Raw genomic sequence first — 19,727 nt, forward strand, 5'->3', positions numbered from 1 at the left:
ATGAAATATTATCTTCCCTACCTGAATATCTGGTATATATTGTTGAAGGCAAGAGCTGCTCCTAAACGTTTAAAGGCACTTGGATGTAATGCAAAACTAAATATTCTCTTCAACATCGAACTAGTATTAACAGGACTCTTTTCAGTTGCCTTGAAACAAAAAAATTAAATAAATACAGTTGTTTCATTACAACATATAAAACACACTTAACAATTTTAACTTTCATTACAACATATGAAACACACTTGACCATTTTAACTTTCTTTCTCTAACTATCATTTTGTTTCGCATACATGTAACTAATTAAAAATAATCAGGAAATAGCAATTTCAACATATACATCAAAATATACTGACCTTTACAGAAGATTGTTTTAATGACCATTTGAGAAATTCTCTTAAACACTTAGCGCTGAAATCTCTTAAAGCTGTATCTGATGATTGTATAATACTGTCCTGAAAGAGAGAAAAGGACATGGGGTTTAACATCCACTTAAAAAAACTAAGACATTTTGGGACTAACATAATTATGGTACAATTTTATTTCAATAATTCACTTGCATGTTGGGGTCTTCACCAGTGGGAGGAAACCAGAAGACCCAGAGAAAATCCATAAGGTTTGGCAGGTGACCCTACTCCTAGTCATGTACAAGTGTGGGAATGAAACCACGCTACTTGCATCAATAAAAGACCTTAGGGTCTAAAGCACAAGTTAGACCATTTGGACACCTAACCCAAATCTATAAATATTGTACGTTATTTATGAAACAGAACCCTTATTAAAGTAAATTTAATATAATTTAAAATACTGACAAATATTGTGTCAAGTAGAGCCATAGTTTCCATACTTTCAGCCATTTTGTTGTTAGTAAACCAATGAATGATCTGCATTGTTAATGGTTCAAATAGTTGCTTGGATACCTGAAATTACAGTTTTATATATAATGACTAAATTCTTAGATTTATAGATGAAAATCAACAAATTTCTGTCTAAATCAGTTCCAGTGATAACAATTCTTGGAATTTTTATATATGTGTGTACCTTTGCTACTTTATCATCTGTAGTGTTGTTTTGTGTTTTCATTGAAAAGTTAGTTCTGCACTGTCTATTAGACTAAGTCTTACTCCATTGAAAACTCAAATATCGGTACTAGTTTTAGAAAGAGATTGACAAGAAATACATTATCAATAATATGCTAAAATGTCAATATATCACACAACAGACTCAAAGCATTAAAACATATACCATAATAAAAAATAAACCAACAGGATAACTTTGACCCGATCTCGGCAGAGAATCCCACAATTGCCCAAAACCAAAAGGTACATTCCTGGTGAGGAGAAAGTGACTAATAAGTATATCCATGAGTTAATTAAAGTAAACACACCAATTCTACATCGCATGCTAACTGTAGCATTGCAGGAAATAGTTTCTTGTATATTGCTCCCATAGGATAACGTTTCTGTTGTTCACCAGGCTGCTGTGCACCACGCCCAAGACAATATAAAATCAATGAATGTAATAATTCACAAGCTGCAACTTTCGTCTGTCTGTCACTTGATTTCATTGCTAATTCCACAACATGGGGTAAGAATGGATCTGCATTAGAAATAGTTATATATCAAATATTCCAATAACTGTATTAAAAACGTATTTAGGATGAGATGTGACAGCCATTTTAATCGTTTCACTTGGTAGAGTTTTGATATTCACTCATTTTTCACTAGGTCTACTAAATAAAGTACTTGTAAAAAATGAAAAAATAGCTGATTAATTGTGTCCTAAAGATTACAGCCAAATTACTGATTCAGCTATAGATGTTACATAATTCTTAAAATGTTTGCATGTAATTTTGCGTTAAGAGACCTGATATGACCCAGACTAATTTTAAACTTTGTCAACTGGCCTTAAGTGTAAAGGGCTCTAGGAACCTTTCACATAGAATTTACCAGTTTTAAAAAAATGAAGCGATGATAGGAGATAAATAGCTAGAAACTAAACAGTGAAGCAGGTGAAAGTAATCTGTGTAATTGCTAAGCCAATGAGTGAGGAATCCACAGACTCAAGAAGAACAGAAGCTGTGTGATGAAGAGTTGTTTTTAACAAATTATATTCACAGAAATATACCTGGAATTTCTCTATTAACAAGTTTGAAGAATAAAACATATTTTAGTTGTTATAAATTGCTGACTCTGACATTATAACCTCACAAGACTATTCCAAGAGGAAATTAAGGAGAGTACAAATGGTCTTAAGCACCCAAATGGTGTTATTTTAAATAATAAAAAAAACTGCTTTAAACATTGGGGAAAAAATGAGAAACCCTTTAAAAGCTTATACACTCAAACTTACCAAAGTATATAATAGGTTTCATATCTATAAACGGAATATCAAATCGAAGATGTTTATTAGTATCCCAGGCTATGGCTTGTTTACTTATTTCTTCTTCAGAATTAGCTAACAAGGCATAATTTACACTGCCACCTAGTGATCCAAGATATTGCACAACTCTTTGTTTTACAACTGCTAATTTTGATTCATAGCTCTGAAATTTAAATTTTAAGATTACAATGTCAAAATTGAACCATACCAAATTATTTATTGCATATTTCTTCTTTTTTTTTTTTAGCTCCCTAGCATGGCATTAAATTAGGTATGCTTAATACAAGTGCATCAAAAACAAAATTCTAGAACCACCTTGCTGGTAAGGAGATGATGATACAATGTTATGACAGGGTGGGCACTTGGTAGCATTAAAAATGGTAAAATTACAGGTAAGTTGAGGTGTACTAAGAAATCAAAATTACAGGTTAGTTGAGGTGTACTAAGAAATAAACAACTTCTCCCCAATTTAACTAACTATTTTGAATGATAACATAACATTATAATATGGTATAACATTAACAACAATATTATAATTTAGATATTGGAGAATTATATAGCTATTAATCGATACAGCCAATGATAAATATGGTTACTTTGGCAATTCATAATAAAATAAAATTAATGTTGTTATCCTGAAAGAGTGTATGCGTCATTAAATAAACATACCTTTTCTGATTCAATTTTTTGCTTTCGTATCAAACGGATAGGAAGTTTCTTCTTCCCTTTACCAGTACTAACAGTACTTTCCACTTTAATTTCTTCTGCACCTGAAAATGCAATTTTCATAATATATGTTTTCTTATCTCACTTTTCTTATTCTGTGGAGATGGGAAGCAATATGATTAATAATTCAATTTTCTGTGATTGATACATGTTACTGTTTAGCCACAACTAAGATCATAAAAAAATGGATTTTTTTATGCTTTATAACCATCACTAATAAATAATGTTACCTTTATCAACTGTTTTAATATAATTATCTAAGTATGGTAATATAGCTGAATAATATGGATGTATTATATGATGAGGCAGATTATGACACCAGTACTCTAGAGCATCAATAGCTATGCCAGCTAATGGTAGATAACTTAAACCCAATGACAGTGCAACCTATAACAAAAAAACAAAATATTTTAGAATGTGGTGTGAAATGCCCATGGTTTAAGAATTTTAACAACAATAAGTTTATTCTTTACAGTAGCAATGAGTCTATGTAAGACATAAATGCTGAATATGTTCATTAATTTAGCAATTCTAACAGTTTAAGCTCTGGTACTTGCAATATTCTTAAATAATGCATATTGTTTATATCTCTATAATGTTACTTACTGTAACCAAACATTATTTTGGTAACCAACAAATTTAAGAATTAGACTTTTCATAGTAAGAATCTAAAAGTTTTAGATGGTCATAATACAGATGTTTTAGTTTCATGGTTTGTTCAGCAATACTGCTACTTAAAGGTAAGATTTTGAAGGATATCAGCTCTTTCATAGTACTCGTTTTAGAAATCCAACTTCTGAAGAATCATTTATATGTATTGTTTTCAAATATCAAATACAAAAATACCACGAATAACCGAAACTGTAACTGTCAGATAAAGGGCGAATTTTTAGGACTGAAAATCAAATACTTCTGTAGTATAACAATACAATTTTATTAACCTGTTTAATAGCACCGACACACTTTGAGAAACAAAATCACTCACCCTATTTATTTAATTTTGAAAATATTAACTTTTCAGATTAAGTTAATTATGTTATTAATGACAAAATATACTAGTAAATATTTATATATTTACCTGTACTGCAGGTATAACTTCTATCATTTGTTCTGTTATGATCTCTTTAGGTAATGATAATACAAATGTTAAACATGCTGCTAATAAATCATCTTGATATTGTTTCATACGAACTAAAACCTATAATAATATAACAATGCACTTTATATTCAACCAGAGAACTCGTCCTCCAAAACAACTATGTTTTGTAATCCATGCTGATTAAATCTGATAATACAGAATGAGACAAATGGGGTTTAACGTGCACTCAACACAAACTAAATAATTTCAGGACTAACATACGATACAATTTTATTTCAATAATTCAATTGCGTTTAGGAATCTTTAGCAGGGGGAAGAGACCAGAGAATCCAGACGAAAACTCACAAAGTAAGGCAAGAAGCCCTACTCCTTGTAGCATACAAGGGTGGGATTGAAACCACTCCACTAGACTCGGTGACAGACCTTATGAACTAAAGTGCATGCGTTAGACCATTCGGCCACCAAACTCCCCCATAGACCATACAACTTGTGAATTGAGACAAATTAAATACTATCACAAGTACCAATTTTATTGAATACTTGTTCATACCTCTTTAGAAAATTTCTTTACAAGTAAATAGCAGACAGCTTTTTGTTTTTCATTTTCACTTGAGTCTTCAGTTTCCATAGCAACATGAGATTTTGATGGAGATATTGGTGCAACACTCTGTAAAATTAAATTCTTTTTAGTACCATACTAATACAAACAAACTTTAGAGCCATCTCTTAATTTATAAAACATAAAATATACGATTTCCTTTTAAGTTTATGCTTACCTGGAAATATGAGAGTTTGTTGGATATCTTCATACACATAGCAAGAAATTTATAAAATCCACTAACTAAAGGATTTCTGAAAACAGAAACGAAATAAAAGATGAAGGCGGTGTCAAAGTACAGAAAGAATAATGTGCAAATAACAGTAAATGTAAGATACTGATATTTGCCACTGTTTGTAGGGATCTTTTCTGTTATAAGTTCACATAATCAGCTTAAAATCTTTTGATTATTTTGCAACAACCATTTTAAACACAAGCTACACTCACTTTCTTGGGGAGAGTGGTTTTACATAGGCTAAGCCTCTTCCCCAATCCCATTCAGACATCCTGAATACAAATATTGTTCTAACAAAATAACTTACTTGGTGGATAGTAGAATAATATTATGACTAAATGTAAATATCCATTTTTCAAAAAGTTCTGTACATTTGGTTGGTAATAGATCTCTGTAACGAAGTAAAACAAGTGTAAAATACTCATTTCTGTAACGAAGTAAAACAAGTGTAAAATACTCATTTCTTAAATCAAAGATAATTTTTTCTTGATCATGAATTTAGATAAATTTGTTAAAAGTATTAAACAATGAAACACTGTGAAATGAGCAGTTCTATCGTGGTATGTAAAAGTATATACCAGTAATCATGCATATACCTGCAGAAATCAACTAAATTGATAAAAACTTGAAAATCTTTAGGTTTAGTGGCTTGAACACCAACGGTCGGATCAGCAGACACATCATCAGTTTCCATAGAAACATCAGCACTTGTACTTGCACCATCTACCTGAAAATATTTAAAAAGTGAAACAAATGAATATTTTAATCAGATTTATTTTACACCATAATACAGCACCATTAGTTGCCTATTTCTACACACTAGACCTTATATGGAATAACAATTACTGGTTTATAAAAGTTTTAATTAAAAATGCATTATGTAAATCTGCCTACAGCCAGTGTTTCTTTTATGTTATATAAATTATTAATTAGACATTTAATCAAATGACAAGCCCCAAATCAACACTCTAGAAAATGGGATGGTTGTGATTTTGAAATATGATCGCCATTTAATATAAAAATGGGTAATAGAGCCTTTGTTTATTATCGTAACAATGGTAGCAATGAAAATCGAGGCTACGCTATTCTTCAAACAGTCATAACTTCACTCATAATGAAGTAATTTGACTGAAATTTTCGATCTATTTCCTTTGCATTATCTATTATTAACTATCATAGCAAGAACAGCCAGCTCTTTATCTAAATCTTACATAATGCATCTTTAAATTTAGATGGTAAAGTGGCTGAACATGACAGACTGGTACTGTAACAATTTGTTTAATCTGATCTCTTCTACTAGTCTCCCTCACTCCCTATTTTGTCTGTAGGGAGAAATCACTTCTCTCTAAAACATGACCCTTGTTTGTGCCATGATATAAATATGTATTAAATGAATATGTATTGCATTAGAATAAATTAGAATACGCATATATTACAGTATACAGTATACATGACTACTAACCTGTTCTGTAAGTTCTGTAGATGATGTTGATGTCAGATCTAACTTATTCAGCACTTTTAAAATGGCGGTCATTAGTTCATTATATACAGCATCAGTTAATTGTGTTCTTTCCTCAATAGAAATACCCAGAGTACTCAAATCCTAAAGAGTAAAAAAAAACATTAGTAATTACAAATTATTCATCTAATTCAAAATCAAAGAGGAAACATCACACTCACCAAAAACAATTTTCACAAGCATTCGTTAAACTCCTTGAAAACCACTAAAAGACAGTTTGATAAATGCAAAGATAAAATGCCTGTACCTCGGGGACAGCTTTGACAATTTGTCTCAAATTTTGCACACAGTCTATTTTGAACATCCTTGATTTAACTGTATTAACAAATCAGACTAACCATACACCTCAAAATATTTTTTTAATAACCTGCGAAGACCCCCAAAACACTAATGCTTCTTAATTAATCAATCTTTTTGGGCAATTTAATAAGATAACAAACTTTGGAATACTTATTGAAAGCTGTTCACCAGGATCTCTCACCTTGATTTTAGCACTTTCTAATAAATGAGTCCAAACATCCAGATAATTTCTATATGAAATGTTTTTTTCTTTAAATGTATCAACTGCTGTCAAATCTTCCTCTGTTTGTTCAGTTTCTAATACAATAGGATGAGAGCATGTTCTGATTACACCCTGATACACTGAAAATACACAATAATACAATAGGATGAGAGCATGTTCTGTTTACACTCTGAAACACTGAACTAGACAATATTACAATAGGATGGGAGCATGTTCTCATTACACTGTGATACAATGAAAATAACCTATACCCACACTACATCATGTTCTGATTACTGTATGAAACACACAGTACAATAGATGGTCTAATTGCAATGAAAACATATAATGATACATTAGAATAATATAATACCATGATCAGAAATATGAAACATTGTATACATTACAATTGTTTTAAATAATGAATAACTTACCAACTCCAGATAATACTTGATGAAATGTTGAACCTTTAGTCATTAAAGAGAGTAATACATGTATAACAGATCTAATACAGCTATAATGTATTTTCTCATTTATAGATGGTATATTCTCAAGTTGTAAAACCAAAAGATGTTCGACAATAGATGCAAATGTGTCTGAAACCTAAAATAAAAATACATTTGTTCATTTCATACCGATGGAAATTATTTTTCAATACAGAAATACATTTTTTTCACAAGGTTTAAAGCAATAGATATATGTCCCTTTCATCATGCTGAACAACCAATTAAAATGTAGAAAGTTTCAATGACTGAGGCCTCTGAGGGGTAAATATGGTTTCGTATCTATATGACATAACCCTGAAAGTTGTCATTATAAATTGTCAAAATAAACACTAATATTCGTTTTACCAAAGTAACCTCCAGAATGCTACCAAGAAATTGTGGACTGAAATTGTGGAGCAAAATTACACAGAATATTTATAACACCTACAGCCCAATGCTATTTACCTCATTGACTTCGTTGATTATATTGGCCAATGCCTCAAGGTAACTATGTAAACTATGCAATTTATCCTGTAAGTCTTCTGTATTTCTATATAAAAAAAACCATAAATAAATAAAATATAAAAAAATATTATCTTTCAATATCACCCATATATTTCAACAGATTTTTTATAGGTAAAATATGCATGTAATGTTTATTTCACAAAATATTCTTCTTAATCTTACCCAAAGAATTGTTGTTCACATTTAGTTATCATCTCACTGAACATAAATTGAACATCATTGGCTTTTAGAAAACTCTTACATGGCTGAAAAATACAACAATGCATTAGGATAAAACAATATGGTTTGTATACACACCAATATCCAATTTCATATCGCACTCTGCCCAATGTATATCTATACAAGACATTTTATTATCTATCTATAACTAATAATTGAAATGAAATTTAACATCCTACTTTTCTACACCGACCAGGTTAATGAAGACAGGCATACACCATGCAGTGTGCTATGAGGGAAATTTTGACCGGACCGCGGCGCTAGAGCCCACTCTTATTTTGAATTCAAACTGTCAATGGGTTCTTTTACATTCATACCAATGTGTACACGGGACCTTGGTTTTTTGACCCATCCAAACAACTAGACACTGTTCTTTGCCAGACCCTCCATCTTGCACTACTGACAAGGGGAAACCATGTCAGAAAATCCTGTGGAATTCATTCGGCGAATCCAAGACCTCCTGGTAATCGAGAGAGAGAGAGAAATGGGGTTTAACGTCCACTCGACACAAACTAGGTCATTTCGGGACTAACATATGGTTCAATTTTATGACAATAATTCGCTTGCGCGTAGGGGTCTTTAGCAGTGGGAGGAAACCGGAGGACCCGGAGAAAAGCCACGAGGTTGGACAGGCGACCCTACTCCTTGTCACGATCCTGGTAAGCGAGCCAGTGCCTTACTCACTGAGACACTATGGCTCCCTAATTAAATTAAATACAGAGTAATGCAATAATAGCAAGCTGAATTAACCATATTAATGTAATCCTGTACAATATTTGAGAATACTAAATAAATTTATGACATGTCTAATATTGCAACTATAACTTACAGCTGCCAGAAGTCCATAACCTCGTATAGCTAAAGATATCTCTTTACTGTTAGCTTCACTAGAATTCATTATACTTCTAAACTGTTGCATGAAAAACTACCAAAAAAAAAATTATTTATTAGGATCTGTTAAATGGGTATGATTACCTTCAAGGAAAATAAATGTAATTAATTCCTATGGTAGTGTATTTAATTATAAATTAATTATCACATATCAAACCTACTTAGATAAAAGTGTATTAAATCAACATTTGCTGACCTCTTTGAAAAAAAAAATACAAAATATGTACGACTCCTAATTTTTAACTTTGTAATACCTTAAATACAGCTCCTCTAATCAGACCTTCTCCAGATTTTTGGACAAGCATCTCAGAAATCTGAAATTAAAAATATTACAAAACATTTTGATTTGAAATTTGCAAAGATTTCAGCAGGTGAACCCAAAATATGTACAAAATCTAATATGTATATGCTTGATCTAACTGATTAATATTTACTACAACAGTCATAATATTTAACGGAAAACCATATAATTTACTGTACCTCTTTTAGAAAAGCCTCCATTGCAGACATGCCTATATTCAGTACCTCTCTATTACGATGATGACTCCAATGGCATAATCTTTCATACATTACCTGTATACATCAATAGAAATAAAAAATGTGCACCTTTGTAGTTCTCACATTAAATGCTTATTTTACAATTTGCATAGACTGTAAATCTTTCAAATCAATATTTGATTTCATTGAAGTAATATTAGTATATATTTCAATGAACACAAAAAAAAATCGCAAATTCCCTTAGTCTTAAAGATACTTTCCCACAAAAGTATTTACGGATGGTTATTTCCAATAAAAGGATGTAAATTTTGGTATATATGGAAAGTAGAAACATCCAATCTTACTAGAAAAATAATGGTTTCCCTGAAGAACACCATGGAGCACATGCAGGACAAAAATATAAGGGTTTCCCAAGGTAGCAACCCGACAATTAGGGATGTCTGCCCAATTGACTTCAAAGGTTGCATGCGAAGATTGTCTGATCCCTCAGCGTTAGTGAGCACTGGATGTAGTATAGGTTGATAAACTTGATGTTGAGCTTAACCGTACAACAGTTTCTGAGATAAAATCCACAGAAAAAGACGTGGGCAGTGGATAATCTGAGAATTTAATCAGGCTTTGATATCTATGATAAATGGACAGAGATAAAAGACAACATTTTCTTGTATATGCAATGAATTCTAGTCCAGCTTCGCACCTGTTGCTAGGTACCAAGTCATGTGACACAAACGTGACCTTTTTTTGTAGATTTTTTATAGCAGCAGTATTCCCTCAGGAATACAATGTTTTGAGAAGGATTTAAAGCAAAATTTTGATAGATTAATTAGTTTAAGTATGTTTTAGTCCAAATATATCATCAAATTACCCAGTTTGTACGTGGGAAGGTATCTTTAACTCTCAGCTGATAAAGAATACTAAAAATTATTTGAATTTGAATATTTGTGTGAGGACTAAATCAAAGATCTTCTATTAAGCGGTACATTGTCCCCATTCTTTAATGGTACAATTGAGAGACACATGTAATTTAACATAACACTGTATTATAAGAATTCTTTGATATATTTTACATATAAGCCAAGTCATAACAAGATGACATGACTAGTCATCACCATCCTGCGCCCTTGCACTTGTTTAGAGGGTATAAGGAAAAACAACTTCTTGGAACATCAATGGAACTAGTCAGAAGATTCATACTCTGATCACAGTAGCTCGGCAAGGCAGAGTTGCTACTCCTGTAAGGTTTGCACAACAATTAATTATTTACAAGTCAAATGTGTAGTAATAATTCAAAATCATTCAACAAAATTTGTTTTCATAAAAACACAAAAAATTTTAAATTCGAGAAATTTCTAATTAGCAAAAGGCACAACTACTATCACATTCACAGGTTGATGTTTGTACAAAGTCTCATGAAGATATCTTGAATGGTTTATGACATATGCTCCAGAAACAAAACTGTACACCAAAAACTAAGTCAAATTTGTTTCCATGGAAACAAAAAATATATAAATCCAAGAAATTCCTATCTAGCAAAAGGCACAACTACTGTAATAGGCTGATGTGTGTACAAAGATTCAAAGATGAGATCTGCTCCGGAAAAGAAATCGGGGACGGACAGAACCCATTTCAATATCCCTCCCTTACTTCGTTCGGCGCGCAATAATAAATTATTGAAACACTTTAGTCCCTAAATTGGCGATCCAAATTAACTTTAGAGTCCAAACGATTCTTGCTTTACAATGCAATTACCTGATAATCATCAATAAAGAATTCTCTTAACTGGCTGGCATGCTTTGAAAATAAAATTAAACCTGCTTTAGGTACTTCATAACGAGACAAGTTAACAGAGGGGTCTATTGCCATTTTAGCATACTTGTATATGTCGTAACATGAACCTGCAAACATAATATTACATGATTAAATATTATCATATATACATGACAAATAAAAAATATAACCATTAACAAAATGAAAACGCAAATGACGGTTATTAAAGACACTAAAATAAAAAAAAGATAGGTTATCTGGCAACAAAACATGTCTACAAAAGATATGTCGTCCTAGTTATCCATAGAGATTGTTGAATTGTGAAATTTTAGGCAACTAAAATGCAAAATCTTTAATATACTGTTAAATATCATTGAAGTGCTGACAAGATTCAACTTTATATTCAAGACGTGATATCGGTTGAAATTTGATATGCCCAATAATAACAAACGGTTGCAATGATGAAGAACTGTTATTAACAGACACTGGTTACCTCTAATAAAAACAGCAGTGCATTTCCGCAGTTTTGTATTGTTTCTGAATATCCCCTACTTTTTTTTGAAGAGTATATATTCTTAAAAGATCAGGGGATAGAGAGCAATCTAGTTTGTAAAGTGTTGACAAGAAATTGTTGCTGACAGACATGGGTGACAGCAATAATTAACATTTCAATGTGGATATAAAAAAAACATGTTTACCATCTTCTGAGCTTTGAGTAAAGTTTATCAGATAAGCTGTTAATCCACTTAAACATCCACTGATTACTGTCAGTTCAGGTTTTTTTGTTTTGGCCATCATCTATAAGGCAGAGACAGAAGATTTGTGGTAATAATTAATTTTGAAGAGATAGAAAATGTTTGATCGCTATTTTCACAATCTATCAGTGGTTTGAGAAATAAATTAAAAGAAAGATGTCCATACCTCTTGTTTTAATGCTGATTTATATATATCAAGTAAACGACTAGAATATGTCATCATATGTTCTGGGTAAACTTCTGCTATTACACCTAACAGATAGTAAATACTGCCTTTTACTGTAAAAAATTGTCAAATTGTCAAAACATATTAAACTTTAAAGACCAGTAGAGATTAGATAGTAACAATAACTGTGTAAATACACAAAAATTTATATCTAACATTAATAAAGTCAATAGGCCTAGATTTCAGTAATATAGCAAGGTTTGGGGGGCTTTAATATTGGACATAGAAGAAAATGATAGAAATTTGACTTCAAATAAATCTGATTAAAATTTGTTAGCCTATGGGTTTTTTTCACCACAAGAGTTCCACTAGATATTTGACTCCTCAGACCCCATTTTCAATTTATAATCATTTTGACAAAATGTTTAGTCAGTGGTGTTTCTGAGTTAAAAGAGCATACCCGAGGCTGTAAGTTTTGAACCCTTTGTTAATTCCATAAAAAATTTATCAATCAATTTTTTTATCTGCAAATCTTCTCCCAAGTCTGTTCCAACACTCAGTTCTAGTATCTACAGAATAAATCATTCAATAACATAATGTACATATTATTCTGTAACATAATCATATTATTAATAACAATCTAAAACCTAACTGTGGACTGAAGTCATTTTCTTCTATCATCTTAATTCCAATTAAAGAGAACAATGTATACACAAATTACAAGAAACATACTATTTAATTGTACAATGAATTTTAATAACCATAATTAAGTAGATTATTCATATCATATGGGAAGAAAACATTTAATTTCTTAGCATAACTAAGACATTAACGGTAGCCTATACAGTTATCATATAGTGAGATCCATACATATTATATATTACAAGGGCTTACATAACAGTTCACTGGCTACTCTAAAGTTATAGAAAGACTCTTGCATATTATACACAAGGAGTTTAAAATATAATGTTTTGGGAGCAAGGCCATTGTAAAGTTCTATCTATTAATGTACCTTGATAAGAACAGGTAAGGCAGCATTTCTTATCTTTGCAAATCTATCAGTGGAATAATTGAGTATGCACACTTCCTGAAAAAATAAAAGTATGGTCAATCAAAGATCAAAGTCCTATTTACTGATGAATATATCATAATTCCTCGGGAAAATAGTACCTTAATTAAATTACAATTCAAGTTCAAAAGAATCAATTCATTCCTACCTTGATTTCAACTGCATAGGGGATAATCTTTTTATCCACTTTGTGTATAAAACCAGACAAAAATTCCAATAATCCATATTTAGTACCAGAACCTTGATACTATCAAAAATTTAAAGAAAATAATTACATGTAATAATTGTTTTGGTCTTAAACTCATGTTTAGCAATCTTGCTCAAAAGTCACAAAAATGTGACTTGGTTAAATATTTCAACATAAAAATGATCTTATTTTTAGACATCGCCCTTTAGATCAATTGACATGACAATTAATTATGAATATTGATGCTAGCTCAAGAAAACATGTGTTTGTTGAAGTAAAAGCATGTGCTGTTCAACAGAAATATATCTTTTAGGTTTACACTGAACAATTTTATTTAATAATTTTCTAACCTCATTTTTCTTTGATATCTTCTGTAGATAAGCCAATATTCCAATTTCTTTATCAAACAAAACCGAACAACAATAATCTAAAATATAAAATGTTTGATAATAAAAACTTTACTTTACAATACCTCTTGGACATGATTTTTGCTGAATTAAAAAGTTTAAATATACATATAGGTGTTTCATTTATTGCATGACCAATATGGATGATCTCATTCTATTATTGTGTGTGTATTACAAATTTCACTTAACCTACAAAGCATACAATCTTTAGGCCTATTTATTAAAAATTGCATTTATATTTACTTTCAATGATAAAAATTGTGCATCCACAAAATAAGTTGTTTCTTTTGATTTTGGTTTCTTCAGGACAGTTTTACTAAATTATTAGGGGTTCATTTTTCTAAGAGATACATACGAAAGCAATTTTATCATGTTGTTTGGTTGAGAAATAAAAATACAAAATGTAAGGTCTTAAACAATCCAGTAGTCAAGGTCGAAACTAATTTTATGGCCATCCTCCGCAGGGGTTTTGAAAATGTATTTCATCACCCAAACTGGGACATTTATTTGACAGTAGGCTGTTGCTTTAGTGCATGCCGATCAATCCCCACAGGAATTCTGGAGATATTCTTATATGACTACAATCCTATTAGATCACTTCGCTCTCAAAATAAACAGTCACTAGTTGTTCCAAGATATAATTTGAAGTCATATGGGTATAGGTCTTTCAGTTCAGCTGGTCCTAGATTATGGAACGAACTTCCACAACAGATCAAGAATCAACAAACTTTTAATCAATTTAAATCCGCACTAAAGACTTTCCTGTTTCAACAGTTTTACCAGTAGAGCCATTACAAAAAGCGTTTTGAGCATGTGTCAACATGGAGAAGACGCTATATAAAACTTCATTATTATTATTATTATTATTATAAGTGTCTACTGAATTCTGAATCAGTTGATGGGGTGGGGGGGAGGATACAACATTTAAATTTGTGGTGTATTTGTGATACCAGTAGCCTATATTAATTTATTATAAACTGAAAGAATTTATGCAAGAGGAGGGAATATCAACAGCAAACCCATGGTAAAAGCCAACGCAAGCGTGTCTGCCACGCCATAATTCATTTTTTTGCCATGGTAATCTTATGATCCTAATAATGACTAATGTCCCGTTTATAGAATAGTACCAGGAGGATGTCGTCTGACCGTGCTATAACGATTCACACCCTTTGTTTATAATTACTACACTCTATGTAATGGAGCATAAAAGTTCATATTTATTTTCTTGCTATTCTTTTAAACCAAAATTACATAAAATAGATCTGTTTCAGCATTGTAACTATAATATGCCAAACAAACAATTAATTTTAAATTCATTTCACGAACTATTCGCGTGTATGGATACACAGAGCTTACTTCCACTACAGTAAACTACAGTAATAATAACTATAATGGTATATGTAATATCACTAACATTAGTTTTGGTTATCATATCATATGTATAATAAATAAATTTATCCATCTTGAAAGTTCAGAAAAGTATCGATTTTAATGTACAAAAAATGCAGTGGTGCCGTAGAAGTTCCATACTGCCACAGCATTTTTCATTTTTTTTGTGCCAAAGTAGAAAATTCTTAATTTCGAGGACTGTATATCAATATACCGGTATGTGATTGTGAATACAGAATATAGTCCAACAGACTTTTGCACAGCCATGACAAACATGCTAGAAATCTATGTGAATCTAGATTGCAGAAACACCTACAATAATTCAGAATGATTCTGACTACTGTCTGAACCATCGTAAATTTTAAACGGATTTCCTCGATTATGAACAAACTACTTGGCTTTGGTTATTATAAACGTACCTGTGTGTTTGAAATTACCTCCGGTTAAACAAGCCAACAGTGAGGCTGATGTCCCCCGCCGAAATCCGCAAATAAATAGATGCCACATATTAATTAATCGCACATCTATTTTTTTCAAAAGTATCGAGCAATCAAACTGTTTATCAACTATACACTAAATTTCATCACTCTCTATCAGACAGAATCAAAGTTATATTGTCCCAAAGCATCGACCAAGGAAATTGCTTATCTCTGCTTAGCTTGAGATCGATATGTTAATCATTGAACTCAGTCAAGACGAACATCTACATCAAGTTTAAACATTCTACCTCAATTAGAACATTTTAGCTCAATTAGAAGGAGAGTTATTGTGTTCCGAAGTCTCGGCCAATCAAATTGCTTATCGCTCTGCTTACCCTGAGCAGAAAATGCTCATCATCGAACTTAGTCAAGGTACTGATGTAATAAAACTATACACCAAGTTTCATCACTCTCACTTAATTAGAACTAAAGTTATCGTGTCCCAAAGCATCAACCAATCAAATTGCTTATCTCTGCTTACACTAAGCAGAAAATGCTCATCTTCGAACTCCATCAAAGCATTGACCTAATATACACCCACACCAAGTTTGAACATTCTAGGTCAATTAGAAGGAGAGTTATTGTGTCCCAAAAAGTGTGACGGACAGACAGACGGACGGACAGGCAGGCGGACGGACAGACAGACAGACGGACGAACCCATTTTAATAGTCCCCTGCTTTCTTCAAAAGGCGGGGGACAACTAAAGTTATCGTGTCCCAAAGCATCAACCAATCAAATTGCTTATCTCTGCTTACCCTGCGCGGAAAATGCTCATCTTCGAACTCCATCAAGGCATTGACCTAATCAACACATACACCAAGTTTGAACATTCTAGCTCAATTAGGAAGAGAGTTATCGTGCCCCAAAGTATCAACCAATCAAATTGCTTATCTCTGCTTACCCTAAGCGGAAAATGCTCATCTTCGAACTCCATCAAGGCATTGACCTAATAAACACATACACCAAGTTTGAACATTCTAGCTCAATTAAAAGTTATCGTGTCCCAAAGCATCAACCAATCAAATTGCTTATCTCTGCTTACCCTAAGCGGAAAATGCTCATCTTCGAACTCCATCAAGGCATTGACCTAATAAACACATACACCAAGTTTGAACATTCTAGCTCAATTAGGAAGAGAGTTATTGTGTCCCAAAAAGTGTGACGGACAGACAGACGGACAGACAGACGGACGGACAGACAGACGGACAGACAGACGGACGAACCCATTTTAATAGTCCCCTGCTTTCTTCGAAAGGCGGGGGACAATAAAATCCATTGTACAACTAAATATCCCAGTGAATAAAAAAGTTCTCTCTTGTAAAATTGAACTCAAAAACTTGGGACATCGAAAAATACAAAAATGGAAACTAATTACGTCACTTATCAGGACAGATCATTTCTTATTTAAGGGGTTTCAGCAAGGCTTGTCTATCGTAATGGTGTTTGGCTCTTTTCACAACAATTCAAATTTTGTGTATGAATAAGGTATTGCCCTCGGACCCAGTAATGAGTTTGGGAGTTTACAAACATTGTTTCCGTCTTGTATTAATTATTTGGTTAGAGAGTTGGGTGGGATTATTTCTTTTGAACACAGGTGCAGAACAAAAAGAACGACATTCCTTTAATATTTTCTGATGAACTTAAGCAGTCCTGTCAATTAACCTCGGCAATCTGCTGTAGCTGGGGTAGATCCGTAAATGCCGATGTATTTTACATTTGCCTCGGCAAAATTAATAGCTGAGGCCATTGAATCATTGAATAGGTATATAACGTAATTATTAGTTTTTTATAAATACCAAAAAATATTATCAACAACAAATCATACCACACATCGGTTTAATTATCGGCAGATTGTTCCATGTCTTTCTATTTCTCTTCTAATATTATTTCCATTGTGCAAAACCTGTCAAGAATTTTGCGTCTCGGTAACACAATTAATTTCCGAAAATCCTGGCTTCGTTTTGAAATTCACAGGGCAATGTATCCATACGATTGTACTCTTAGCTATTAACTATAGGCCTATAATAATCACAAGTAAAACTCCATTTTGAAATTCACAGAGAATGGAATTTTCTGATGGCATTTCATAGACCGCGATCATGCCTCAGCCAATCAATGCTTTGAATTCTATTACCGTAAAAGGTACCATGCCATATGAGTTATTGTATGCTACACAGATGCAGTGAAAATGGTTAAATTTAGCATGAAACTTGCACAAGTTTTTCCCATTGTCTGCATAATCAACACACAAGACCCAATAATAAACGCAATCTGCGATACCTCTTTTGACAAGTGATTTTTGTTTTAAATACATTTTTATAAAGACGATAAACGATGTTTAGACATCACAAACTGTTCTTATCAACAATGTTTCGATTTCAGTATCTGTTGAATAATCAAAAAAAAAAGGTAATTTAATCAGGAATATTGACGTGAACAGTCGGAACGTGAATTAAATATGGAAATTATTAAGAAGTGGTGGCCCTTTTTCGTAGTTTTTTTTGTAATCATAAAACTTTGAAAATGGACTAATAACCACAGAGCATTGGGAATGGGATCAGATCCCGCGTTATGAAATATTATCAATTAAAATTATGAAATAAAGTGGGTTTATTTATAAATGTTAGCCTCAGAGTTACATATAATTGACAGGGATGTAGGACCTAATATAATTTATTAAAATATATATAATATACAGGGTATTTACAATTATGGGGTGATGATGATGTGAAAAGTAATATTTACGAGTATTCATGTAATCGGTGATATATTCATTGTGAATAAAATTTTGTAGACTGTGAATCAATTGTTTTCAAATTAATTTTATTGTCTTTCATTGCCATTTTTGTTGCCCAAACTCAAACGATCGGAAAGGTTCCGCATTGTTGTGATTGCAACACACGTGATTGTCAAAATTTGTCAACCATTGCCCCCTTCGACATATTATTAAGATGGTTTAGCTCATCACGTGATATGTAGGTACACTTAGTCGAAAATACAAGCAAAAACATTGACTTTTCAAGAGAGAATTTTTTTTTTCGTTGGGATATTCAATTGTGCAATTATTCAGTATCAGTAATTTGGTCACAATCGACGAAATCCGTTCAAAATTTGCCACCGTTCAGACAGTAGGCTAGTAGGATGATTATATAGAATAATCATTAATTTAATTTATAGCCTACAACAGGAGCTAGCACTAAGCTTAGTGGTAATGTTTTTTCTGAATTGCTTATTGCTCAGTTTGAAAGTCTTTTGTATTCATTGATTCGAAAAGCATGTGCTGCCTTCAAAACTAAATTTTGATCAATCGACCCTAGGCCCTAGGGGCTAGAGCTCGGTTGTTTTTTTTTTCTGTTTGGCGGGCTGGGAATTGATTTTGAATGCTTAAAAATACCGGGTGACAGTTAATAATCACCTATATCTTTCAAAGAAATCTCGTGTAAGCATATTTGTGTTATGTTCCCTACAACAGTTTCAGCTTGATCTCTTTCAGATTCACCAGAAGCTCCCAAACTCTTGTGCAACGACCATAAACTTTCTTCTAGTAAGCCGGCCGCCATCTTTTGTAAATAAAGGTCACGTGATCAAGCATTTTGGATAACTCTTGCAAACTTTGCATAAAATAATAAGGAAGACACTTTCATTTAACGAAAATTTGAATAGGCCTATAATAAAATAATTATCCTTTTAAGAAAGTGGGCGTGCATATGGTAAGTATAACTCACAGATTTTTATAAATTACAAATAGTGACTGACAATGAAAGATAAAATGTTATAGATAATATGCATGTATAAACATCATCATGCTGTCCTGTCCGCAAGGTACGT

General features: G+C 32.2%; 1 protein-coding gene across 1 annotated transcript in view; it reads right to left on the bottom strand.

The window, feature by feature from the left end:
* LOC126810326 (DNA-dependent protein kinase catalytic subunit) overlaps nt 1-19,459 on the bottom strand; it is a 65,842-nt gene extending 46,383 nt beyond the window's left edge. Inside the window, exons 1-28 of the mRNA XM_050535325.2 lie at nt 19,315-19,459; nt 13,974-14,050; nt 13,585-13,683; nt 13,380-13,454; nt 12,828-12,936; nt 12,368-12,480; nt 12,145-12,244; nt 11,429-11,574; nt 9,662-9,754; nt 9,436-9,495; nt 9,120-9,215; nt 8,234-8,316; nt 8,012-8,096; nt 7,496-7,664; nt 7,041-7,201; nt 6,503-6,643; nt 5,637-5,767; nt 5,348-5,431; nt 4,984-5,059; nt 4,758-4,874; nt 4,187-4,306; nt 3,339-3,495; nt 3,052-3,152; nt 2,353-2,545; nt 1,388-1,599; nt 813-920; nt 357-455; nt 22-149 (exon numbers count right to left, since the gene is read on the bottom strand). Coding sequence (XP_050391282.2) covers nt 22-149; nt 357-455; nt 813-920; nt 1,388-1,599; nt 2,353-2,545; nt 3,052-3,152; nt 3,339-3,495; nt 4,187-4,306; nt 4,758-4,874; nt 4,984-5,059; nt 5,348-5,431; nt 5,637-5,767; nt 6,503-6,643; nt 7,041-7,201; nt 7,496-7,664; nt 8,012-8,096; nt 8,234-8,316; nt 9,120-9,215; nt 9,436-9,495; nt 9,662-9,754; nt 11,429-11,574; nt 12,145-12,244; nt 12,368-12,480; nt 12,828-12,936; nt 13,380-13,454; nt 13,585-13,683; nt 13,974-14,050; nt 19,315-19,459 — 3,278 coding nt within the window. The remainder of the gene's footprint in view (nt 1-21; nt 150-356; nt 456-812; nt 921-1,387; nt 1,600-2,352; nt 2,546-3,051; nt 3,153-3,338; nt 3,496-4,186; nt 4,307-4,757; nt 4,875-4,983; nt 5,060-5,347; nt 5,432-5,636; nt 5,768-6,502; nt 6,644-7,040; nt 7,202-7,495; nt 7,665-8,011; nt 8,097-8,233; nt 8,317-9,119; nt 9,216-9,435; nt 9,496-9,661; nt 9,755-11,428; nt 11,575-12,144; nt 12,245-12,367; nt 12,481-12,827; nt 12,937-13,379; nt 13,455-13,584; nt 13,684-13,973; nt 14,051-19,314) is intronic.
* Between the last annotated feature and the right edge of the window lie 268 nt (nt 19,460-19,727).

The sequence above is a fragment of the Patella vulgata genome, chromosome 2, assembly GCF_932274485.2.
Source record: "Patella vulgata chromosome 2, xgPatVulg1.2, whole genome shotgun sequence".
NCBI classification, from domain to species: Eukaryota; Metazoa; Mollusca; class Gastropoda; family Patellidae; genus Patella; species Patella vulgata.